A 19,623-nucleotide genomic window follows, 5' to 3' on the forward strand; every position below is an offset into this window, starting at 1 on the left:
TTGTAGCCTCCAACTCCTGGGCTCAAGTGATCTTCCCACCTCAGCCTCCCAAGTGGCTGGAACTACAGGCACATACCACCACACCTGGCTAATTTTTTTTATTTTTTGTAGAGATAGGGTCTTGTTATGTTGCTCAGGCTGGTCTCACTCCTGGGCTCAAGTGATCCTCCCGCCTCGGCCTCCCAAAGTCCTGGTTTTACAGGTGTGAGCCACCATGCCCAGTCCCTTTTCAGAGTCTTTCCAGAATCTTAGAAATAATTCTTGTGCTCCGAGGCCCCAACACTCGGGTTCTGTGTGTTTTTCAGATTGACGCGTCATGCCTTACGTGGGAAGGACAGCAGTTCCAGGGGAAAGCTGCCATTGTGGAGAAATTGTCTGTAAGTAAGGGCCAGAGCCAGGGTGCAGGTGGCTCCTTCCCCACCCCTTCTGTCTTTAGTTAGCCCACCGCCCACTCTTTCTCTTGCAGAGCCTTCCGTTCCAGAAAATCCAGCACAGCATCACGGCGCAGGACCATCAGCCTACGCCAGATAGCTGCATCATCAGCATGGTTGTGGGCCAGCTTAAGGTAATAGTGCTGCTGCAGTGCAAGGGAGGAGTGGGCAGGCGGCGCAGAGCCCTGAGCCCCTCCTTCCCTGTGGATGTGCCCTGCCTGTCAAGGAACACTCAGACAAAATGACTGTCTAGAGTTGTGTAGTTCAATACCATAGCCATTAGCCCCAGGTAGTAAGTCCTAAGTTACATTAATTAAAATTAAATAAAATTGAGTTCCTCAGTTGTACTGGCCATATTTTGAGTACTCGTAGTCAGTCATATGTGGCTACATATTGGACAACACAGATATAGAACTTTTCTGTGATTGCAGAAAGTTCTAATGGAGAACACTGGTCTAGAGCCTTTTTGGAAAAGGGACAAGAAGTATAGGGGCAGGATGGGGTTGTGGTGCCAAGCTACTGGGCCCTTGCGCTGTCCTGCGGGATAGGTGGATGGACCAGCTGGGTGCTGAGAGGCAGTCCCCTCACGGAGGCCATGCTGCCACTCCCCAAGCTGGCCGCTGGCTTCTTAGCTGCTGAGCAAAGCAGATTCCTGGAACTCCTGCTTTTCTTGGCATTTTCCCTTTCCCTTCTCAAGATCTGTTATCCTCAAAGCCCTCCTGTGGCCCTTCAAACGCCCCAGGAACCCTCCATGGGACTTGTTATGCTCTACCATGCTAAAGCCAGAGTCTCTGTTTTCAAAAAACCCCTTCTTTCCAAAGCAGGACACCTTGGCTGCCCCTTGGTCAGGGGCATTGCTCTCCTGGGCTTGTGTCATGATGGGGCTTACAGTAACAGACTCACAGGCTTTCTTCCTAGGCTAGCTGGGGCAGGGCTTCCTGAGTCCAGTATGGGTGTTGATGGAGGGCACCTCTAGGATTCTGCAGTGGACCCAGAGTCACCTGCCTTCTGGCCTAGACTTTCCTGTCAGTTTCTCCTGCCTGTCCAAGATGCCCTTCCCAGAGCCTGTGCCTGAATAGGCACAGAATTGACTAGGGAGCTCAGTGCCCACTTTTCTCAGGCTGGGATAGTAAGCACTGCCCCTTTCCACCTGGCTTCAGGTTCTTCCTGGTGTTACTGTCCAACTTGGAGCCCTCAAATTAGTGATTTGCCTCCTTGCTGGGGAGGATTCCCAGAAAATAAGTGATGTTAGAAACATTGCTGGTTAGCTGGGCTCCTGTTTCAAGTATGCCTCATCCTGGTTTTCTGCAGTTTGGCTGGAAGTTTCTTGCCTTTTTTCATTGCAAGCGTTACCTATTACATGATGGGAAACAGATCACCAATGGTAATGCAATGTCCCCCCCGCCTCTGCTCCCCGCCATAAAGCTGTGGTCACATTATGAACTCAGTTTTGAGCCTTTCTCACATATTTGGCCACAGTCAGTATTAGCAGTAGTTTCTCCTGATGGGAGTGACTGACATTATCAAACACTAAGATTGGTTACAGTTTTTTGATACTTTCAGTTGCTTGGTAAGTACTATGGAATTCTTTCAAAATTTTGATCATTTGTGCTCTGCTCTGTTGCTAACTGGTGGATTGTTCTGCAGTTTAAGTGCACATAGCAGTGTGAGCTGCCATCTGTTGGCCCCTGTGTCCCCAGAACATTGTTTAATATATTAATTCACATTCATAAGTACCCTTTGGCTATACAGGGATTTGAGGCCAGGACAGTAAGGCCTGATCCAAAGTCCTCATTCTTTTGCCCTGTTCCCCTGCCACTGAACTCCCTTCCTGTTCCTTGGCATCCTTACTGAATCATTTTGTCTCTCTCCTCACAGGCCGATGAAGACCCTATCATGGGGTTCCACCAGATGTTCCTATTAAAGAACATCAACGATGCTTGGGTTTGCACCAATGACATGTTCAGGCTTGCCCTGCACAACTTTGGCTGACCTCCTCCTAGCCAGGCACTCATGCTGTTTCCTCCTCCCTCCTCTTCCCAATACTATTCACACTCCTCCAGATGCTCCAAATATCATACACAAACGAGCAGGGCCACGGTGGGAGTGGGTGCAGTGCGCTGCTGCCACCGAGGTGTTGTGCATGATGTTTGGACGCTAGACTAGTTGCATCTGACAGGAGAAGTTTGTGTTGTACCAGCGCATGCCTTGGAAAGACTTAAGTAATGCAAAAGGTTGTCCTTTTTTTTTTTTAATCTACTGACAAGTTGCTCTAGTAACCCAAAGAAGTGAAGGAGAAAGCAGCTGCCTCACCGCCCAGATATTGATTTGTTCAGATGTTTCAATGCCTCATGATACAATAAAACCACAAAAATTTTCTTAACAGTTTAAATTGTTTTAATTAGTTTACTAGTTTGCTGGGCATTAGTAACTACTCTGACCCATTGTCTCTCATGTCTCATCCTCCCACCTCAGCCCTAAGTCTACAATACCTGTTGCAAGGAGAAAACTGCCGAAGTAGCACTCCTCAGAAGCCCTGGAGGGCAGGGAGAGCTCAGGTCTGGCCTGAAGCTTCCCTTGTAGCCTCTGCAGTCAGTGCTGATACCTCCCATGAACTCTACCCTGAGTAAGTTCAGAGGTGTAGTAGCAGGAGAGAAGACCCTGAATCCTATTGAAGCTGGAGAGGCCTTGGAAAAAATGGCCCATCAAGTTCAGGCCCTGTGGGCTGAGGTCTCAGCAATATCAGGGGAGGGGCCTGCCCTATCCCCAGAGGGATCAGGATCATATCTAGGGTGCCTCACGTACCCTTTGCCAAGCAGAGGGCAGCTCAAATCCTGTGCCACCTACTTCAGATATCATTGCCTAAGGGCAGGTGCCCAGAAGAGCCAGTCTGTTGCCCATAGAGACAGACACAGTTGGGTTGTAGATTCAGAGCTGTGAGTGTGAGGGATTCATCCTGTAGGAGTTCTCACCCCTCAGACTTCCGCAGACATTTCCATGTCTCCTCCATTTCCTTCCTCAGTGCACACACTCCACACTGTCTTCAAATCCCAGGAAGTCTTAATTAATAGGGTGGTTTCTGCTTCTCAGTTTTGGGGGCAGAAGCCTAGCCCAGTACAAATCTAGCTCAGCCCTGAGACCTGTGGATGGTATAAACCTAGTAGCAAGGTAGCAATCGCAGGCTAGAACCAAATCCAGGATTTGGGTCAGTGCCCTGTTAGAGGTTTTAGGATTGGTAAGGGCACCACAGCTAAGCCTGACCTATAAAGGATTCCCTCCCCATGTCCACTATTGGTGGAGGGTAAGGACTTCCTCAGACCCCACAGGTTGCCTGGCTACATTGGGTACAGTGTCAGTGGTGTGCTGTTTGAGGGGACAGCATGCTCAGTTGTCAGTGGGACCGATTTCTAGGCTGGTGTGTATTTGGGGAAGTGGGGGTGAGGGAGAGGTAGATACCTACTGCCTCTTAAACCACCCTGTATAAAATCTGCAATACAGCTTCTTCCATGTACCTGTGCCTGAATTGTCTGCAATAAAAAGCAGTTTGTAAACTGTGGTTTCTTTCTTCCTACCTCAGGGTGCCAGGTGGGACAAGGGGATGCTGGGGAACAGAAGGGAACAATGAGTGTTGTGGTGATACCATCTCCCCTGCCCTTACACTTCCTGAGTTTTATGATTTTGTGGATCACCTCGGACCTTGGGTTACTCAGACCCATTTCCCAAATGGGAAACTGACGTTCCTGCCAATTCAGCTTATTTCTGGGAATCTGAGGGACGTAACTTGGGCGGCTGAGTTGATCCCGTCCTAGGGCGACCAAGAGTCCATGATCTGGGAGAGGGTATGGACCGGGCGGGATCTCCTGAGACGAGCAGGGTTTTGGGCAGCCCAGTACGTGGACATTTGCTCTGCCTCAGCTCTGTGGACCAGGCTGGCACAGGGGCGGGGCCGCCGAGAAGGACGGGCTCCGGGAGGGGTTTAGGCGTCCGCCCCCAGCCCGGAACCTTTCTTCTCCGGCCTTTGCAGGTTCCGGGAACTTGGGCACTTGGGGGCCGGAAGTGGAGGCGGTTGGTGGGGTTGGCGGGGCTCAGGGACGCGTCGCGGGCGGCGGTTTGCGAACTGCGGGTGGACTGAGTGTAGTGACCGGCGTCCCGCTGTCTCGCCCCGTCGCGGCCGGGCTAGGCTGGACGGTACGCGGCGGCAGCGGAACGAACGCGGTGCGGGCGGGGCGTCTGCAGCTGGGCCCATGGCCTCTTGCGCGAGCATCGACATAGAGGACGCCACGCAGCACCTGCGGGACATCCTCAAGCTGGACCGGCCGGCGGGGGGTGAGCGGGGACAGCGGGGGGTGGGCCCTCGACGAGCAGGCAGAAGGGTGGCGCGGGTCTGAACCGCCCTCAGGGCCCGCAGGTCCCTTAGGACCAGCTCTGGATCCTCCCGGATGATGAGGGCAGACGGGGGTCGGAGCCCCAGGTCCCTGAGTGTACCCCTTCGAAGAGTGCAGACCCCTGGGTGTGAACCCTCCCCATCCCGGCGCCGAGTCGTTTTGCCTTGTCCTTCAGCGTTTCAGCTGAAGGTGAGGCCCCTTGTCTGAATCTGCTGGGTCCCTCTGGGTTCCTGGCCTCCAGGTCTCTAGTATTCCTGGGACTGGCCCGGCGCCCATACCCTTTCGCCATAGTTCAGAGGCCTGGTCCGGGCTCTGTATACCGAATTCCAGGTCTAGGCTTAAGCGCTGAGAGCTGCTGATCCTCCTCTATAACTTGCCCTTCCCTCTGGAATGCGGACTACAGGCCTGCTGTTCTGAAACTGATTTCCAGGAGGAAAGTGTTCAGCCCCAATTCCTCCTCCTTTCTGGGAGGAAGGCAAATCACAGACCGCACCACCCTGGCTGAATTAGGCTACGAATAATCTGCAAGCCCTAATTTGTTCTATTCATTCATATTTTACTTGGGTTCCTGGTGATACCTCAGAACTTCTCTTGCCCTCAGAGAGCCCCCAGGACACAGAGAGCTAACAGGGTTGTAATATAATGTTGTCATTGAAAGAGAGGAGTGTTTGGTACTGTGATGGGATGGGAAGGGTAGAGGCTGGTAAGTGCAGAGTACAGGTCTGGGAGATGAAACTATTTAGGCTAGGTCTTGTAATATCAACAGGGGCTTGGGTGTGATATGAATAGGCACCCAAGGCACCTATGTAGAAGCTACCTGTTATGAAGAGGAAATAGCACATGTGAGGGCACTAGCTTATTGGCGGGTTCGGGGATCTGTGAAAAGTTGTAGTCGTTGAAGGGCTGTCTGGTGATGGTAGTGTGGATGTGCAGTGTCCACCGCTGAGAACTGATGCTTCTTCAGATCTTGTTTTTACACCTTCTGGGAGGCCCAAACTGGCTGCTTCTGGAAGCAGGCACTGGTGTTCACTCTGGATGGATTTAGCTAACCCCAGCTCTCTCAGAAAATCTGTCAGCTGCCTGAGACCACTGGGCCCTTTGCCCCAAGCCTGGAACGTGTGCTCCCTTCACTTTCCTGACCCTTCCCATGCCCCTCACCTCAAAGCACACAGACTTCCTCTGTGCTGACCCAGGCCTGAGTATTAACTGGCCTCACGGGGTCCCTCCCCCAGGTAGAGGACCTTCATACTCATTCTTGCTCCTGGTGTACATCATCGTTTATGGAATGAGAGATGAACCAAGGGCCCTTCTCTCACAGACATGCTTTGCTCAGTTGAGTGCTTCTAGAGCATCTCAGAGTTCTGGAAGGAAACTCTGCACGAGAAGCTGGTGGGCAGATAGAGGAACCTTGGCCCTCTCTCTCCCCAGGCCCCACTGCAGAGAGCCCTCGGCCATCCAGCGCCTACAACGGGGACCTTAATGGACTCCTGGTCCCAGACCCTCTCTGCTCAGGTGATGGTACCTCAACAAGCAAGACTGGTCTCCGGACCATGCCGCCCATTAATCTGCAGGAGAAGCAGGTCATGTGAGTACCTGGGAGATGGCAATGGTGGTGATGGTGTCTTTGAGGCACCTGCTTAGCTGAAGGCATGAGATGGGGGTGAAAGGGGCCAGCAGCCTCTGCTGCTCCCCGTCTAGATGACTTGGGGCGGAGCACTTAACCACATTGAGCTTGCACTAGGATGAGAGGCAAAGACAAGCTTAAGGGCTTGGCCAGGATCCCTGGTTTAGAATGGAAGTAGGCTCATTCCCAAGGAGGGAGGGGAGCAAGGGGAGCTGTGGGTCGGGGACCAGTGGACCAGGCAAAGCTGGGCATCTGGGACTAGACCCCTTCACCAGGGTGGCTGTGTCCTCTCCTCCTCCCAACCCTGCGCACTGAGCCGTTTGATGAACAGGAGACAAAGTTTGTGCACCTATCCACTTAGCTGCCTCTCAGGAGATGACAGCTCCACCTGCATTGGGATTTTGGCCAAGGAGGTAGAGATTGTGGCCAGCAGTGACTCTAGCATTTCGAGCAAGGCCCGGGGGAGCAACAAGGTGGGTACAAGGTTGCTGTGGCATGTATAATGTATGGGGGCACACCCAGCCTCTCCCATATCCCTCATGCTGCCAATTCCTGTGGGGACCACCTGGACATATAGGTAGTATGTCCCAGTTTCAGGAAGCCAGGGTTGGGTGCCAAGCCTCTGTGGGAATCTGGCCTCAGGCAGTTTCACTGGGTAGCTGGGCTTGCACCTATGGCCTCTCTCATCCCCAGGGATGCTGAGGACCTCCTAGGCTCTGGGGAAGCTGCCCCAGCCCTCAGCTTCTGTGACTTTCCTACCCCTGGGTTCTCAGGTGAAAATCCAGCCTGTCGCCAAGTACGACTGGGAGCAGAAGTACTACTATGGCAACCTGATTGCTGTGTCTAACTCCTTCTTGGCTTATGCCATTCGGGGTGAGTAGAGGCAGGGGAGAGGAAGGAAGTGTTCTGCTAGAAGTCCCAGAGAGCCAGATCCAGCATCAGGCTCAGCCCACCTAGGGGTACAATGGAAGGCTTGTCTATGCTGCCCCAACCCCTGCCAGGCCTTGGGGAGTTGGGTGGGAAAACTAAGCTTGAGACTATGGTGGTGGCAATGAGATGGGCAAGGGCAGGGCTTCTCTGTTGCTGCCTGAGCTTGGATACTTGCTCAGGGCCCACTGCTCTCCTGATTCCAGCTGCCAACAATGGCTCAGCGATGGTGCGGGTGATCAGTGTCAGCACTTCGGAGCGGACCCTGCTCAAGGGCTTCACAGGCAGTGTGGCCGATCTGGCCTTTGCGCACCTCAACTCTCCACAGCTGGCCTGCCTGGATGAGGCAGGCAACCTGTTTGTGTGGCGCTTGGCTCTGATTAATGGCAAAATTCAGTATCCATTCTCTGGTGTGGGGTGGGAGAACTGAAGAAGGGTGGGTGGGGCTCGGGCTGTCAGACACGCGTCACCATCCACCTATCTAGCCCTTAACACCCTGCTCAGAGAAGAGATCTTGGTCCATATCCGGCAGCCAGAGGGCACACCACTGAACCACTTCCGTAGGATCATCTGGTGCCCCTTCATCCCTGAGGAGAGTGAGGATTGCTGTGAGGAGAGCAGCCCAACGGTGGCCCTGCTGCATGAAGACCGGGTGAGGGGGCTGGGCATGGCGGGGAGGCGTCAGAGCAGCCATAGCAGCCATAGTACAGAGCAGCCACTGTACATAGCCATAGTGTACAGTGGGCTAAACCTCCCTGTACCCTCCAGGCTGAGGTGTGGGACCTGGAAATGCTCCGTTCCAACCACAGCACCTGGCCTGTGGATGTCAGCCAAATCAAGCAGGGCTTCATTGTGGTGAAAGGCCACAGCACGGTAAGCGTGCCCTTCCCTCTTACCTCCTTCATCTCTTCCCCATATCCACAGCTGCCCTGGCGGCTGTACTGGCACTCTGCCATGGGACTCTGAGCACAAAGTGGCCTTTGCCTGTGGAGCTTACTTCTAACCTAGCTGTGCCCTGTGGGTCTGGACTTTATAGTCACCTGTTCATTCATTCGGTCACACAAATTCGCAAGTCTACTGTGGGTCAGCCCAGCTCACTACCATCCTCATAGGAAAGGGGCTCGTTTCCCCCTCTAGTGAGATAGCAATGCAAGGCTCTTTGGGTTCTTCCCAGTGTCTAAGTGAAGGAGCACTCTCCCCTGACGGGACTGTCCTGGCTACTGCAAGCCATGATGGCTACGTCAAGTTCTGGCAGATCTACATTGAGGGGCAGGATGAGCCAAGGTAAGGCAAGGCCTGTAGGATCAGGACCCTCCCCTAGGTAGGAGACCAGGAGACCAGATCACTTACACAGGCCCCTCATCTGCCTGCCTGCAGGTGTCTGCATGAGTGGAAGCCTCACGACGGGCGGCCCCTCTCCTGTCTCCTATTCTGTGACAACCATAGGAAGCAGGACCCTGAGTGAGTGAGTGGGCAGACAAGTGGGTGGTGGGCTGACCATGGGCTCCTGGCAGGGGGCCCAGCCAACTACTCAGTGCCACATTGCTCCACAGGATCCCTTTCTGGAGGTTCCTTATTACTGGTGCTGACCAGAATCGGGAGCTCAAGATGTGGTGCACGGTGTCCTGGACCTGCCTGCAGACCATTCGGTAAGCAGGGGCTAGGGGACTCGGCAGGGGTGGCAGGGAGTGTGGGTTTCTTCAATTCTTGGCGTCATTCGCCCTGCTTTGTGGCTCTCTAGCTTCTCCCCAGATATCTTCAGTTCAGTGAGTGTGCCCCCCAGCCTCAAGGTTTGCCTGGACCTGTCAGCGGAATACCTGATTCTCAGCGATGTCCAACGGAAGGTAAGCTGTCATGGGGCACCCTGGGTGGAGCCAGTGTTACTTGGGAGGACAGGAGTATGTGGCACATCTGCAGTCCCCACAGCCTGTGAGCTCAGCTACGAATGCACTGCTTGTGTAGGTCCTCTACGTGATGGAGCTGCTGCAGAACCAGGAGGAGGGCCGTGCCTGTTTCAGCTCCATCTCAGAGTTCCTGCTCACCCACCCTGTACTGAGCTTTGGGATCCAGGTTGTGAGTCGCTGCCGGCTGCGGCACACTGAGGTGCTCCCTGCTGAGGAGGAGAATGACAGCCTGGGGCCTGGTGAGCTGCCTTGGGGTTGGCTGCATGTCCATATGCAGGGGGTGCTAAGGCACAGAGAGGACCAGGGGCTTAGTCATCCACACTGTCCTTTCAGATGGTGCCCACGGAGCTGGTGCCATGGAGTCTGCAGCCGGCGTGCTCATCAAGCTATTCTGTGTGCATACCAAGTGAGTATGTGGGGGCAGGCCACCAGTGCCCTGCTGTGCCTCTCTCCATACTACTGACTCTGGTCCCTCTGAGCACTCTATTCTACCCCTTCTCTTCCTGCAGGGCACTGCAAGACGTGCAGATCCGCTTCCAGCCACAGCTAAACCCTGATGTGGTCACCCCGCTCCCCACCCACACTGCCCATGAGGACTTTGGTGAGTAAGGAGTGAAAGGGAGGGAGGTTGGACTGACTGGGGCCTGAGATCTGATTCAAGTGCCACCTTGCCCTGCAGCATTTGGAGAGTCTCGGCCTGAACTGGGCTCTGAGGGCCTGGGATCAGCAGCTCATGGCTCCCAGCCTGACCTCCGACGAATCGTGGAGCTGCCTGCACCTGCTGACTTCCTCAGTCTCAGCAGTGAGACCAAGCCCAAGCTGATGACACCTGATGCCTTCATGACACCCAGCGCCTCCCTGCAGCAGGTAGCCCCTCAGGGTAGGGGGACCTGAGAATGCCTCACCCACAGGCCACAGCCCTCATTCTCTGCGTCTCCCCAGATCACTGCATCCCCTAGCAGTAGTAGCAGCAGCAGCAGCAGCAGCAGCAGCAGCAGCTCTCTTACAGCTGTGTCTGCCATGAGCAGCACCTCAGCCGTGGACCCCTCCTTGCCCAGGTGAGGTGAGGGTCAGGGTCGGGCGATGGCAAGGGCTGGTGCCAGGTAATACCAAGTTCTGGTTGTTGACACCTCAGCCTTCCCGCCACCAGACCACCTGAGGAGCTGACCTTGAGCCCCAAGCTGCAGCTGGATGGCAGTCTGACAATGAGCAGCAGCAGCGGCCTACAGGCAAGCCCGCGCAGCCTCCTGCCTGGCCTACTCCCAGGCCCAGCCGACAAATTGACTCCCAAGGGGCCAGGGCAGGTGCGTGCATGGGTGTGTGAAGTGCCAGGTAGCAGGTGGGTGGCAGCAATCACCTCCCACGTACCCCTGCTGCTGGCCCTGCTCTGCCTTACATGGTCCATGTTTCCCCTGAGGTCATCTTAACCCCTCATGTTCCCTGGAGGGTGTCTCCTCAGCCTCCCCGTCCCCACCTCCTCTCCTGGACTGTGGCCCTGTTTTTGACCTGCATCCCCCTTCCCCACTGTCTCGTCTGTCATCACTCTTGAGACCAGTGCCTTGTCCCTGTGCCCCCCACCTCGCCTCCCATCACCTAAGCCCCATTTTTGGCCCATCTCAGGTGCCTACTGCTGCCTCTGCACTGTCCCTGGAGCTGCAAGAAGTGGAGCCCCTGGGGCTACCCCAGGCCTCTCCCAGCCGCACCCGCTCCCCAGATGTTATCTCCTCAGCTTCCACTGCCCTGTCTCAGGACATCCCTGAGATTGCATCTGAGGCCCTGTCCCGGGGCTTTGGCTCCTCTGCACCAGAGGGTCTTGAGCCAGACAGTATGGCCTCAGCCGCCTCAGCACTACACCTGCTTTCCCCCCGGCCCCGACCAGGGCCTGAGCTTGGCCCCCAGCTTGGCCTGGATGGAGGCCCTGGGGACGGAGATCGGCATAGTACCCCTTCCCTCCTGGAGGCAGCCTTGACCCAGGAAGCCACGACCCCTGACAGTCAGGTTTGGCCTACAGCACCTGACATCACCCGTGAGACCTGTAGCACCCTGGCAGAAAGGTGAGGAACTTGGGAGGGGGAAGTGTGCTGGTGGGAGGGGCTTTAGATAGAATCATCCACTGCTAAGTTGGCCTGTCCCCTCAGTCCCAGGAATGGCCTTCAGGAAAAGCACAAGAGCCTGGCCTTCCACCGACCACCTTATCACCTGCTGCCGCAACACGACAGCCAGGATGCCAGTGCCGAGCAAAGGTGGGTACCACCCTACGCCATTCCTCTCGCAAAGGAGGGCCACCAAGTGGGCGAGTGCTTACCCCTCTCCCTCCCCTTCCCACAGTGACCATGATGATGAGGTGGCCAGCCTTGCCTCTGCTTCAGGAGGCTTTGGCACCAAAGTTCCCACTCCACGGCTGCCTACCAAGGACTGGAAGACCAAGGGATCCCCTCGGTCCTCACCCAAGCTCAAGAGGAAAAGCAAGAAGGATGACGGGTAGGGAGGGGTCCTGGGGCCAGGGAGAGGGGTGTTCTCCAGGCTGCCTAACGTAGCCTGAGGTGGTTCTCGCCTATGGCAGGGATTCAGCCATGGGATCCCGGCTCACAGAGCACCAGGTAAGTGAGCAAGCCCCCTTTCTACTCACGAGACCCTACCCTGTGAGGGTGGGGAAGGGCTCTGGGCCATTCCCTAGTCTGGTGTGTGGGGATGGGTGGAGCAGACATCATGCGACTGACAGTGCTATTGGCAGGTGGCAGAGCCACCTGAGGACTGGCCAGCACTAATTTGGCAACAGCAGAGAGAGCTGGCAGAGCTGCGGCACAGCCAAGAAGAACTGCTGCAGCGTCTGTGTACCCAACTCGAAGGCCTGCAGAACACTGTCATGGGCCATGTAGAACGTGCCCTGGAGACCCGGCATGAGCAGGAACGTATCCTTGAGGGTGGTAGCACAGCATGGCATAGGGACAGGGGCAGTGTTCCTGGCCTGGGAAGGGGTATGGGACTTGCTCCAGGCCTGTTCCTTAGCTACAGTGTAGAGCGGCGGCTGGAGCGGGCACTGGCCGAGGGGCAGCAGCGGGGTGGTCAGCTGCAGGAGCAGCTGACACAGCAGCTGTCCCAGGCACTGTCTTCAGCTGTGGCTGGGCGGCTAGAGCGCAGCATAAGGGACGAGATCAAGAAGACAGTTCCCCCATGTGAGTTTTGCATGGAGACTGCCTTTGGGTGGGCCAGGTGGCAGTGGAGGCAGCTGTCAAGCTTCCTTTCCTGGCTCCTTTTTCCCCTCCTCCCCTGCCCTAGGTGTCTCCAGGAGTCTGGAGCCTGTGGCAGGCCAGCTGAGCAACTCAGTGGCCACCAAGCTCACAGCTGTGGAGGGCAGCATGAAAGAGAACATCTCCAAGCTGCTCAAGTCCAAGGTGCTATAGGGCCCAAGATCGGGGAGCAGGGTGGTTGGTTGGTGGTCCTAGTCAGGCCAGGTTGGGCTCAGGCTTTCAACTCAGCTCCTCCCTCTACCCCAGAATTTGACTGATACCATCGCCCGAGCAGCTGCAGACACTTTACAGGGGCCAATGCAGGCTGCCTACCGTGAGGCCTTCCAGAGCGTGGTGCTGCCGGCCTTCGAGAAGAGCTGCCAGGCTATGTTCCAGCAGATCAATGATAGCTTCCGGCTGGGCACACAGGAATGTGAGTGGGGTCATGTGACCCAAAGTGGGAGGGGCTGTCCTCTTCTCTCCTACCATCCCTCTTATGGTCCCCACGGTCACTTCTCAGACTTGCAGCAGTTAGAAAGTCACATGAAGAGCCGGAAGGCACGGGAACAGGAGGCAAGGGAGCCCGTGCTGGCCCAGCTGCGGGGCCTGGTCAGTACACTGCAGAGTGCCACCGAGCAGATGGCAGCCACTGTGTCTAGCAGCGTTCGGGCTGAGGTGCAGCACCAGCTGCATGTGGCTGTGGGCAGGTATGTAGGCAGGGTACTGGGCAAGGTGATGGGTTTAGGAAGGGCCAGATGGGGCTCCCTGTCCACTTCATCTACCACTTTCCTTTGCAGCCTGCAGGAGTCCATTTTAGCACAGGTACAGCGCATTGTCAAGGGTGAAGTGAGTGTGGCGCTCAAGGAGCAGCAGGCCGCCGTCACCTCCAGTATCATGCAGGCCATGCGCTCAGCCGCTGGCACACCTGTTCCCTCTGCCCACCTTGACTGCCAGGCCCAGCAAGCCCATATCCTGCAGCTGCTGCAGCAGGGCCACCTCAATCAGGCCTTCCAGCAGGTACGACAGGCGCTTGGCCCTGGTAAGAGTCAGGAGCTTCCTGACAGGCCCTACACACCATACGTTCCACTCCACCCACCACCAGGCTTTGGGCCTCCAGGCCATTGCCCTTGCTGCTCCCTCTCCTGGACCTCTTTCTTCCCACCTCAACCTGCCTTGCTCTATGACTGTCCTTCTCAGGAAACCTTTCTTGATCCCCTAGGGTGACAATACAGCCCTACAGTGCTCTCTCTGGGCCCCTCTGGAGCCCTCACTGCCCTACTCTGTGGTCATCCTCTCCCAGGCGGCACAGCACAGACAAGCAGATGTTCCATACTGCTGTCAGCTGTGAACCCTGCTGCCCTGTTCTCCCCGCAGGCACTGACAGCCGCTGACCTGAATCTGGTGCTCTATGTGTGTGAAACTGTGGACCCAGCCCAGGTTTTTGGGCAGCCACCCTGCCCACTCTCCCAGCCCGTGCTCCTTTCCCTCATCCAGCAGCTGGCATCCGACCTTGGCACTCGAACTGACCTCAAGCTCAGGTGAATGGGGGCAGTCAGGGACCAGGAGATGAACTGTGGGATAGGGGGTGGGAGGGAGCAGTTTCATCGGGACTCACACTCCTGCCTGACTCCCCTTCCTAATTTTTCCACCAATCCCCTCTGCCCTCACCTGGCTGAGGTTTAGAGGCCTCCCTTGTCAACAATCCCTCTGGGTCTCGGTGCCACCAGGGGGCGCTCCCATGTGCTGGTGCGCCCACCTGTAGCCTGTCTTTTTCCTCCATCCCCAGCTACCTGGAAGAGGCCGTGATGCACCTGGACCACAGTGATCCCATCACTCGGGACCACATGGGCTCCGTCATGGCCCAGGTGCGCCAGAAGCTCTTTCAGTTCCTACAGGCTGAGCCACACAATTCACTTGGCAAAGCAGCCCGGCGTCTCAGCCTCATGCTGCACGGCCTTGTGACCCCCAGCCTCCCTTAGCTGCAAAGCCTGCTTTGCCCAGGGGTGGAGTGGCACTGAAGGCCAGCAGACAGGCCTAGGTCAAGGCAGAGTCATGTCTGCCTTTACGTGCTCAGGCCCCCACCTCTGGGGTGTTTAGGGGTGGGGGAGCAGGGAGCACTGGCTGTGGTCTGCAGGTTGTGGTAGCCAGGAGGTTTAGGCTGGGCCCAGGGCAGGTATTGTGCCTTCTTGGGTTCTGCCATGTCTGCAGCATGACCTGGAGATCACGACACCACTTGTGTTGAATTTTTCCATCTTCCTTTTTACCTCTGATTTGGATCTTTTTGTTTTTGAAAAACATTGAGAAATTCAATTAAATGCTTTTGGAATAAAATGGAGTATGTGTGTGCTTTTGATTTGTCTGTGGTGTGACTCTCATAACTGTCCTTTGTTACCTGCTCCCTCTCTTCTTCCTGTGGAGTTCTGTCTAGGCCAACCCACCCCAGGGGTCTGGGCACTCATCTACTTAAGTGCCTTCCCACATCTTGCTTCTCCGTCTCTGGGGCGAGGGTCTGGGGGCCTTCTCAGCACCAACCTGGAACCCTGGGCGCTTCTGATCTCTAGCGGCCCTTTCTCACTTTTCTGCTAGTCTGGGTGCTGGAGGTGGGACCACTGGCTGGCTTTGGAGCCCCGCCCCCGGCTCCCATCCAATCACCGTCCCTCCCTCCGGGGGCTGGGCCTACGGGCTGCACTCCAAGCAGCTAGCTCCCGCACTAGGCTCCCAGCCAGGGAAGATGCACGGATACTACAGCTGCTGCTCCTGCTGCCTGCGGCCGCCCGGTACCCTAAAGCTGTTGCTGTTGCTGCCACTTGGTGAGTGTGGGTGTCCTGGACCCGGTCTGGGCCGCACCCCCTCCCCCTGGCCCGCCAGGCTGGGTATGGGGTGTGTGCGGGAGTTGGGGGCACAGCCTTTCCGGAAGAGTTGCAGGGGTTCAAGGAAGGTGTGCTGGTGGCTTCAGGAAGGAAAGTGAGAGGCACAAACTGAGCTCCAGTTATGCAGGGAAGGATGCCAAAATTCTGCAGCCCCTCTCTGATAAAGAGAGCCATGGCCAATGGCTGGAGTCCTAGACCAGCCATAGGATCCCTGAGGTCCTCTGTGAGGGTCTGGTCTGGATCCCAATCCCACTTTCTCCTGCCCTGTCTCATCCAAAACAATACCCATCTATCCTTGGGGATGAGGTGGGAGGGCCAGGTGAAGCTCGTCTAGGACCTGCTCCCTGTTGTCCTGACTCCACTTGGGCCATCCTCACGGGACCTGGGGCCCCGAAGCTCACAGGAAGAACTGACCCCTGGGACACGATGCCCCCTCCCCTCGCATATATCCCATTCCAGGTCCTGCCTTTAGGGGGGTTGAGGTAGGTGATCCCCAGACATTCCCCTCAGTTCCCTGGGGCGCCCTTTTCACGCTGAGTCATGTCCCCAGAGCAGCGTTCCCAGGTAAACAAGCCCCTGGGGACTGGGGGCGGCCCGACTCATCCTATCAACCACTCTCCCCCCTACTAGTCCTTGTACCTACCCTGGCAGCAGCCACAGCGGGCCCAAACCTCTGTGACACCATATACCAGGGCTTCGCCGAGTGTCTCATCCGCTTGGGAGACGGCATGGGCCCTGGAGGCGAGCTGGAAACCATTTGCAGGTACCGGCGGGTGCGGGTGGGAGGCAGCGGCCCAATCCGAACCATCCTCGGGGCCTGAACCTCTTCCTTCCCCGTCCAAAATCTCCTCGCCCCACCTAATCCCCCTAATCCCACTCCCTTAATAGGTCTTGGAATGACTTCCATGCCTGCGCCTCGCGGGTTCTGTCGGGCTGCCCAGAGGAGGCGGCCGCTGTGTGGGAGTCACTACAGCAAGAAGCTCGCCGGACCCCGCACCGGGATAACTTGCACACTCTGTGCGGTGCCCCCGTAAGCGTCCAGGAGCGCGGCGCAGGCCCCGAGACCAACCAGGAGACGCTGAGGGGAACAGCGCTTGCGCCCGCCCCTGCCCCCGCACCTCCGCTGCTGGCGGCTGCTCTGGCGCTGGCCTGCCTCCTGGGGCCTCTGGCCTAGCCATTCGGGTCTGCAGGCAGCGCCCGTGCCTCCAGCCCTGCTCCGGCGCCGCGTTGTCCGGGCTCTGCAGAGCGGCACGGCTTTCATTAAAGGTATTTATATTTGTACTAAGCTCCTTCCTTTCTCCCGGCTGTGGCCCCGCTTAGCTGGGGTGAGGCCCCCGGAAGCTGATCCTCTGCATGGGATGGGTGGGGAAGAGGGCTGCTACACGGGACTCAATTTCCCTCCTTACGCTCATTTCCGCTGTCGGTGCAGAGTTTCCATTGCGCACAGGTCCCAAGAGCTACGATGGAGACCTGAGATCTGCAGGAACGCAAAGCCTTTCTCTCTGCCTTCTGGGCTGGCTGGGGTGGGGACCTGGCTGGGTGGGGAAGACAGGAGTTCTTAGCCCCTTCCTCCTTGTACTGCCTGCTCCTCCTGCCCCTGGCCCCTAGGTGGACTGCCCTCCTCACCCCATCCTGTCCGCCCCCCACTCCCCAGGCTCATTCCAGCCTCCAGGCTCTTGACCAGCTCGCCTCCTCCTCCCTCTGCTGAACTGTCATCTCAGCCTTCAAGACATAGCTCAGACTATGTGCTCAGTCCCCTCCTCTGGGTTCCTGGTCCATCTGAGGGGAGCCAGTTCCAGAAGGTGGGGAGCCCCTGTTGAATGAAGTCCACATTCAAGCTCCTGACATGACCCGAAGCTGCAGAAAATGGGGGTCACAATAGGGGGTCCTCTGGCCTCTGCTCTCCACAAGCTTGTTCTTTGAGAAGAGGTATACAGTGTGAAGTCAAAATAACCCCAGAAGGCTTTCTGGAAGCAGTGGAATGAGAGTGTGTGGTGTGTTCATCCTGCTGGAAAGGAAGGGCAAGACTCAGCACACAGGCAGAATCCGAGGAACGAAGGGGCTTCAGAGAGGGTGGGACCCTCTTTTGACCAGTCCTTTACCATCACCACCAGGACCCTATTCCAAACCATCACTTCATGACTTCTGTAGGGCATGGCCATCGTCTCCTCACTGGTTTGTATTATTATTCCCTGCACTTTATTCTCTACTTTCTAAATTGAAAACTTGATCCCTATGTTAAGTTCTTTCTCCTTGTCTACAAGGCCCTACATAAGCCAGCTCTGTCCTCTTCTGCAACTCCCCTCTGTAGCAGCACAGAGGAGCTATCCACCTACCCAGTCCTTGGGGTCAGGGGAGGCTTCAGAGAAGTGGCACCCACATAGGGGTGATGAGAGGTAAGGATGTGAGACTTACGAGTGTTGAGCTTTACAAGAGGGGGTCCCCAAAGCAATTAGCCAGGAGGGAGTGGTGGGAGCCCAGAGCTCGGCAGACCAGGCTTATGCTGAAGCCTATGCTGGGAGGCTCCTGCCCCTGGGACATAGTTAGGCCTGATGAGACCCTTGTTTAGGCTCTAGGGTGACAGGTGTTTCCACCCACATGTGTAGAAACCTTACCTCATCCATGCTTCCTAATTAACTCTCTCTCTCTCTGCCCTTTGCTCTCCTTTCCTTTACTCCTGTGCTTCCTGCACCTGGACTTTTATCCCCACTTCTGTCTCCCAACCAGTCATTACCCATCTTCTCACATCACCTGAAGAAGAAAGTTCTGGGGAAAACCCTCCTAGATCTGCTCTATTCCTTTTTTTTTTTTTTTTTTGAGATGGGGGTCTCATTATGTTGCCCAGGCTGGTCTCAAACTCCCAGGCTTAAGTGATCCTCTTGCCTCAGCCTTTCAAGTAGCCAGGATTATAGATGTGTGCCATTGTGCCTGGCTGATCCACCTCCACTTTGACCACCAGAATTTACCAGAAGGAAAGAGATGAGAAACATCATCACCATGATGCTCTGGCCTGGGCAGCTGTGCGCAGGGCGCAGTTAGTTTGGCTGTCAGCCCCTCCCTCTCTTCCAGGCCTGATGAGGATACCGGGAAACTTTTGTTCTTCTGTGTCTTTGTACATCTAGTTTCTTTGCTTGAATACCCTTCTCCATTTCCTCCTCATGAACTCCTACTTCTTGCTCAGTATCACCTCTTCCAAAAAGTATTCCCTAACCCCAGCTACAAACTGACTCAGAAGCCTCCTCTAGGTCTACACAGCTCCTGTGTTCTCTTCTGTCTCAGTACTGATAGCACTGGCTTGTTGTTGTCTAGGTCCAGGTCAGAATTCCCCCCCTGTGGACTCCCCAAGGTCAGGGAGTCCACTTTGTGTCTCTAGCACCCAACCTAGGGCTGGGTATAAAGGGTGCACATGTGGGAATGCGTGGGATGAAAGAATCTCTAAGTCCAGCATAGGAAGTGCTACAGTCAGCAAGAGTTTGGACTAAGAATGACCCCAGTGTGGAGGATGTGTCATCTTGGAGTGGCCCCTTCAGCCTGGCATACTGCTAAGAGGACCAGTGTTGGAGCTCCAGACATTGAAAGTCTTCCAGAGCCCATCTTTATGGGTGGCCAGGAGCAGCCTGCTTCTAGGAGCAGGAGCCTGGCTGCTCTGGCCAGCCATCAGGCAGATTATCATTCTCCTGCTGTGACCTACTTTCCCCCTGGTTTTTGCTCCCTAAGTCACTGCTCTTCCATGGAGTCGGATGGGGGGCGGTGAGGGGGGGGATAGAATCTGCTCTCTGGCCAGAGGCTTAAGGGCTTTGTACGTTTTATCCCAGATGCATAGCTGCCCAGGCCAGAGCATCATGGTGATGATGTCTTTCACATTTGCAGCTCTGTGGACAAGGAGTACCTTATTGTTCAGGGCAGAGCTTGGGGAATGGATGTCCTGGGCCTTGTCCCCTCTGTATTAACATGCCTCTTCACTTCAGGGCCTCATGCTCTTCCCCAGAGCCCAGGGCAGCACCGGCACATAGTAAGGGCTCAATAAATATTTGTTAATTAATTTACCAAATATCTGTAAAGTAGGGGTGTTGTGTGGATTTCTGAGTGCCATCGACTCTGGAATTCTATATTACTTTTAACCCTCACAACAACTCTGGGAGGTCAGGACTATGATTCCCGTTATACAGATAAGAAAAATGAGTCTTATGGAGGAAAGATGTCTTGGCTAAGGTCACACAGTTTCCTCTTTAGTGGTGAGGAAAAAAAAGTC

At 55.8% G+C, this 19,623-nt stretch overlaps 3 protein-coding genes across 6 annotated transcripts in view; all 3 read left to right on the forward strand.

Annotated features, from left to right (window-relative positions):
- NUTF2 (nuclear transport factor 2) overlaps positions 1–2,820 on the forward strand; it is a 16,093-nt gene extending 13,273 nt beyond the window's left edge. The window contains exons 3-5 of the mRNA XM_012660554.1: positions 306–377; positions 467–565; positions 2,310–2,820. Coding sequence (XP_012516008.1) covers positions 306–377; positions 467–565; positions 2,310–2,423 — 285 coding nt within the window. The 3' untranslated portion in view covers positions 2,424–2,820. The remainder of the gene's footprint in view (positions 1–305; positions 378–466; positions 566–2,309) is intronic.
- A 1,620-nt stretch (positions 2,821–4,440) lies between these two features.
- On the forward strand, positions 4,441–14,836 carry EDC4 (enhancer of mRNA decapping 4). 4 transcript variants are annotated; one of them, XM_012660558.1, is made up of 29 exons: positions 4,441–4,757; positions 6,245–6,401; positions 6,802–6,913; positions 7,214–7,313; positions 7,574–7,763; positions 7,872–8,019; positions 8,136–8,240; positions 8,542–8,651; positions 8,745–8,828; positions 8,921–9,016; positions 9,109–9,211; positions 9,330–9,510; positions 9,605–9,677; positions 9,781–9,872; positions 9,951–10,138; positions 10,214–10,329; positions 10,422–10,575; positions 10,892–11,325; positions 11,410–11,514; positions 11,600–11,752; positions 11,835–11,871; positions 12,006–12,183; positions 12,292–12,447; positions 12,551–12,666; positions 12,769–12,934; positions 13,022–13,208; positions 13,299–13,518; positions 13,876–14,039; positions 14,288–14,836. In XM_012660558.1, exons 1-29 carry the CDS (start codon positions 4,676–4,678, stop codon positions 14,478–14,480), a joined length of 4,200 nt encoding a protein of 1,399 aa, XP_012516012.1. In that variant the 5' UTR covers positions 4,441–4,675; the 3' UTR covers positions 14,481–14,836. The 4 variants fall into 4 exon arrangements, with proteins under 4 accessions (XP_012516012.1, XP_012516009.1, XP_012516011.1 ...); XM_012660555.1 differs by having other exon boundaries at positions 4,476–4,757; positions 11,994–12,183; positions 12,751–12,934; XM_012660557.1 differs by having other exon boundaries at positions 4,476–4,757; positions 11,994–12,183.
- Positions 14,837–15,137: 301 nt separating this feature from the next.
- NRN1L (neuritin 1-like) lies at positions 15,138–16,652 on the forward strand. Its single transcript, XM_012660493.1, has 3 exons — positions 15,138–15,311; positions 16,002–16,134; positions 16,260–16,652. Exons 1-3 carry the CDS (start codon positions 15,233–15,235, stop codon positions 16,543–16,545), a joined length of 498 nt encoding a protein of 165 aa, XP_012515947.1. The 5' UTR covers positions 15,138–15,232; the 3' UTR covers positions 16,546–16,652.
- Positions 16,653–19,623: the final 2,971 nt, after the last annotated feature.

This window comes from Propithecus coquereli, unplaced genomic scaffold (assembly GCF_000956105.1).
Source record: "Propithecus coquereli isolate 6110/MARCELLA unplaced genomic scaffold, Pcoq_1.0 Scaffold67, whole genome shotgun sequence".
Lineage (NCBI taxonomy): Eukaryota > Metazoa > Chordata > Mammalia > Primates > Indriidae > Propithecus > Propithecus coquereli.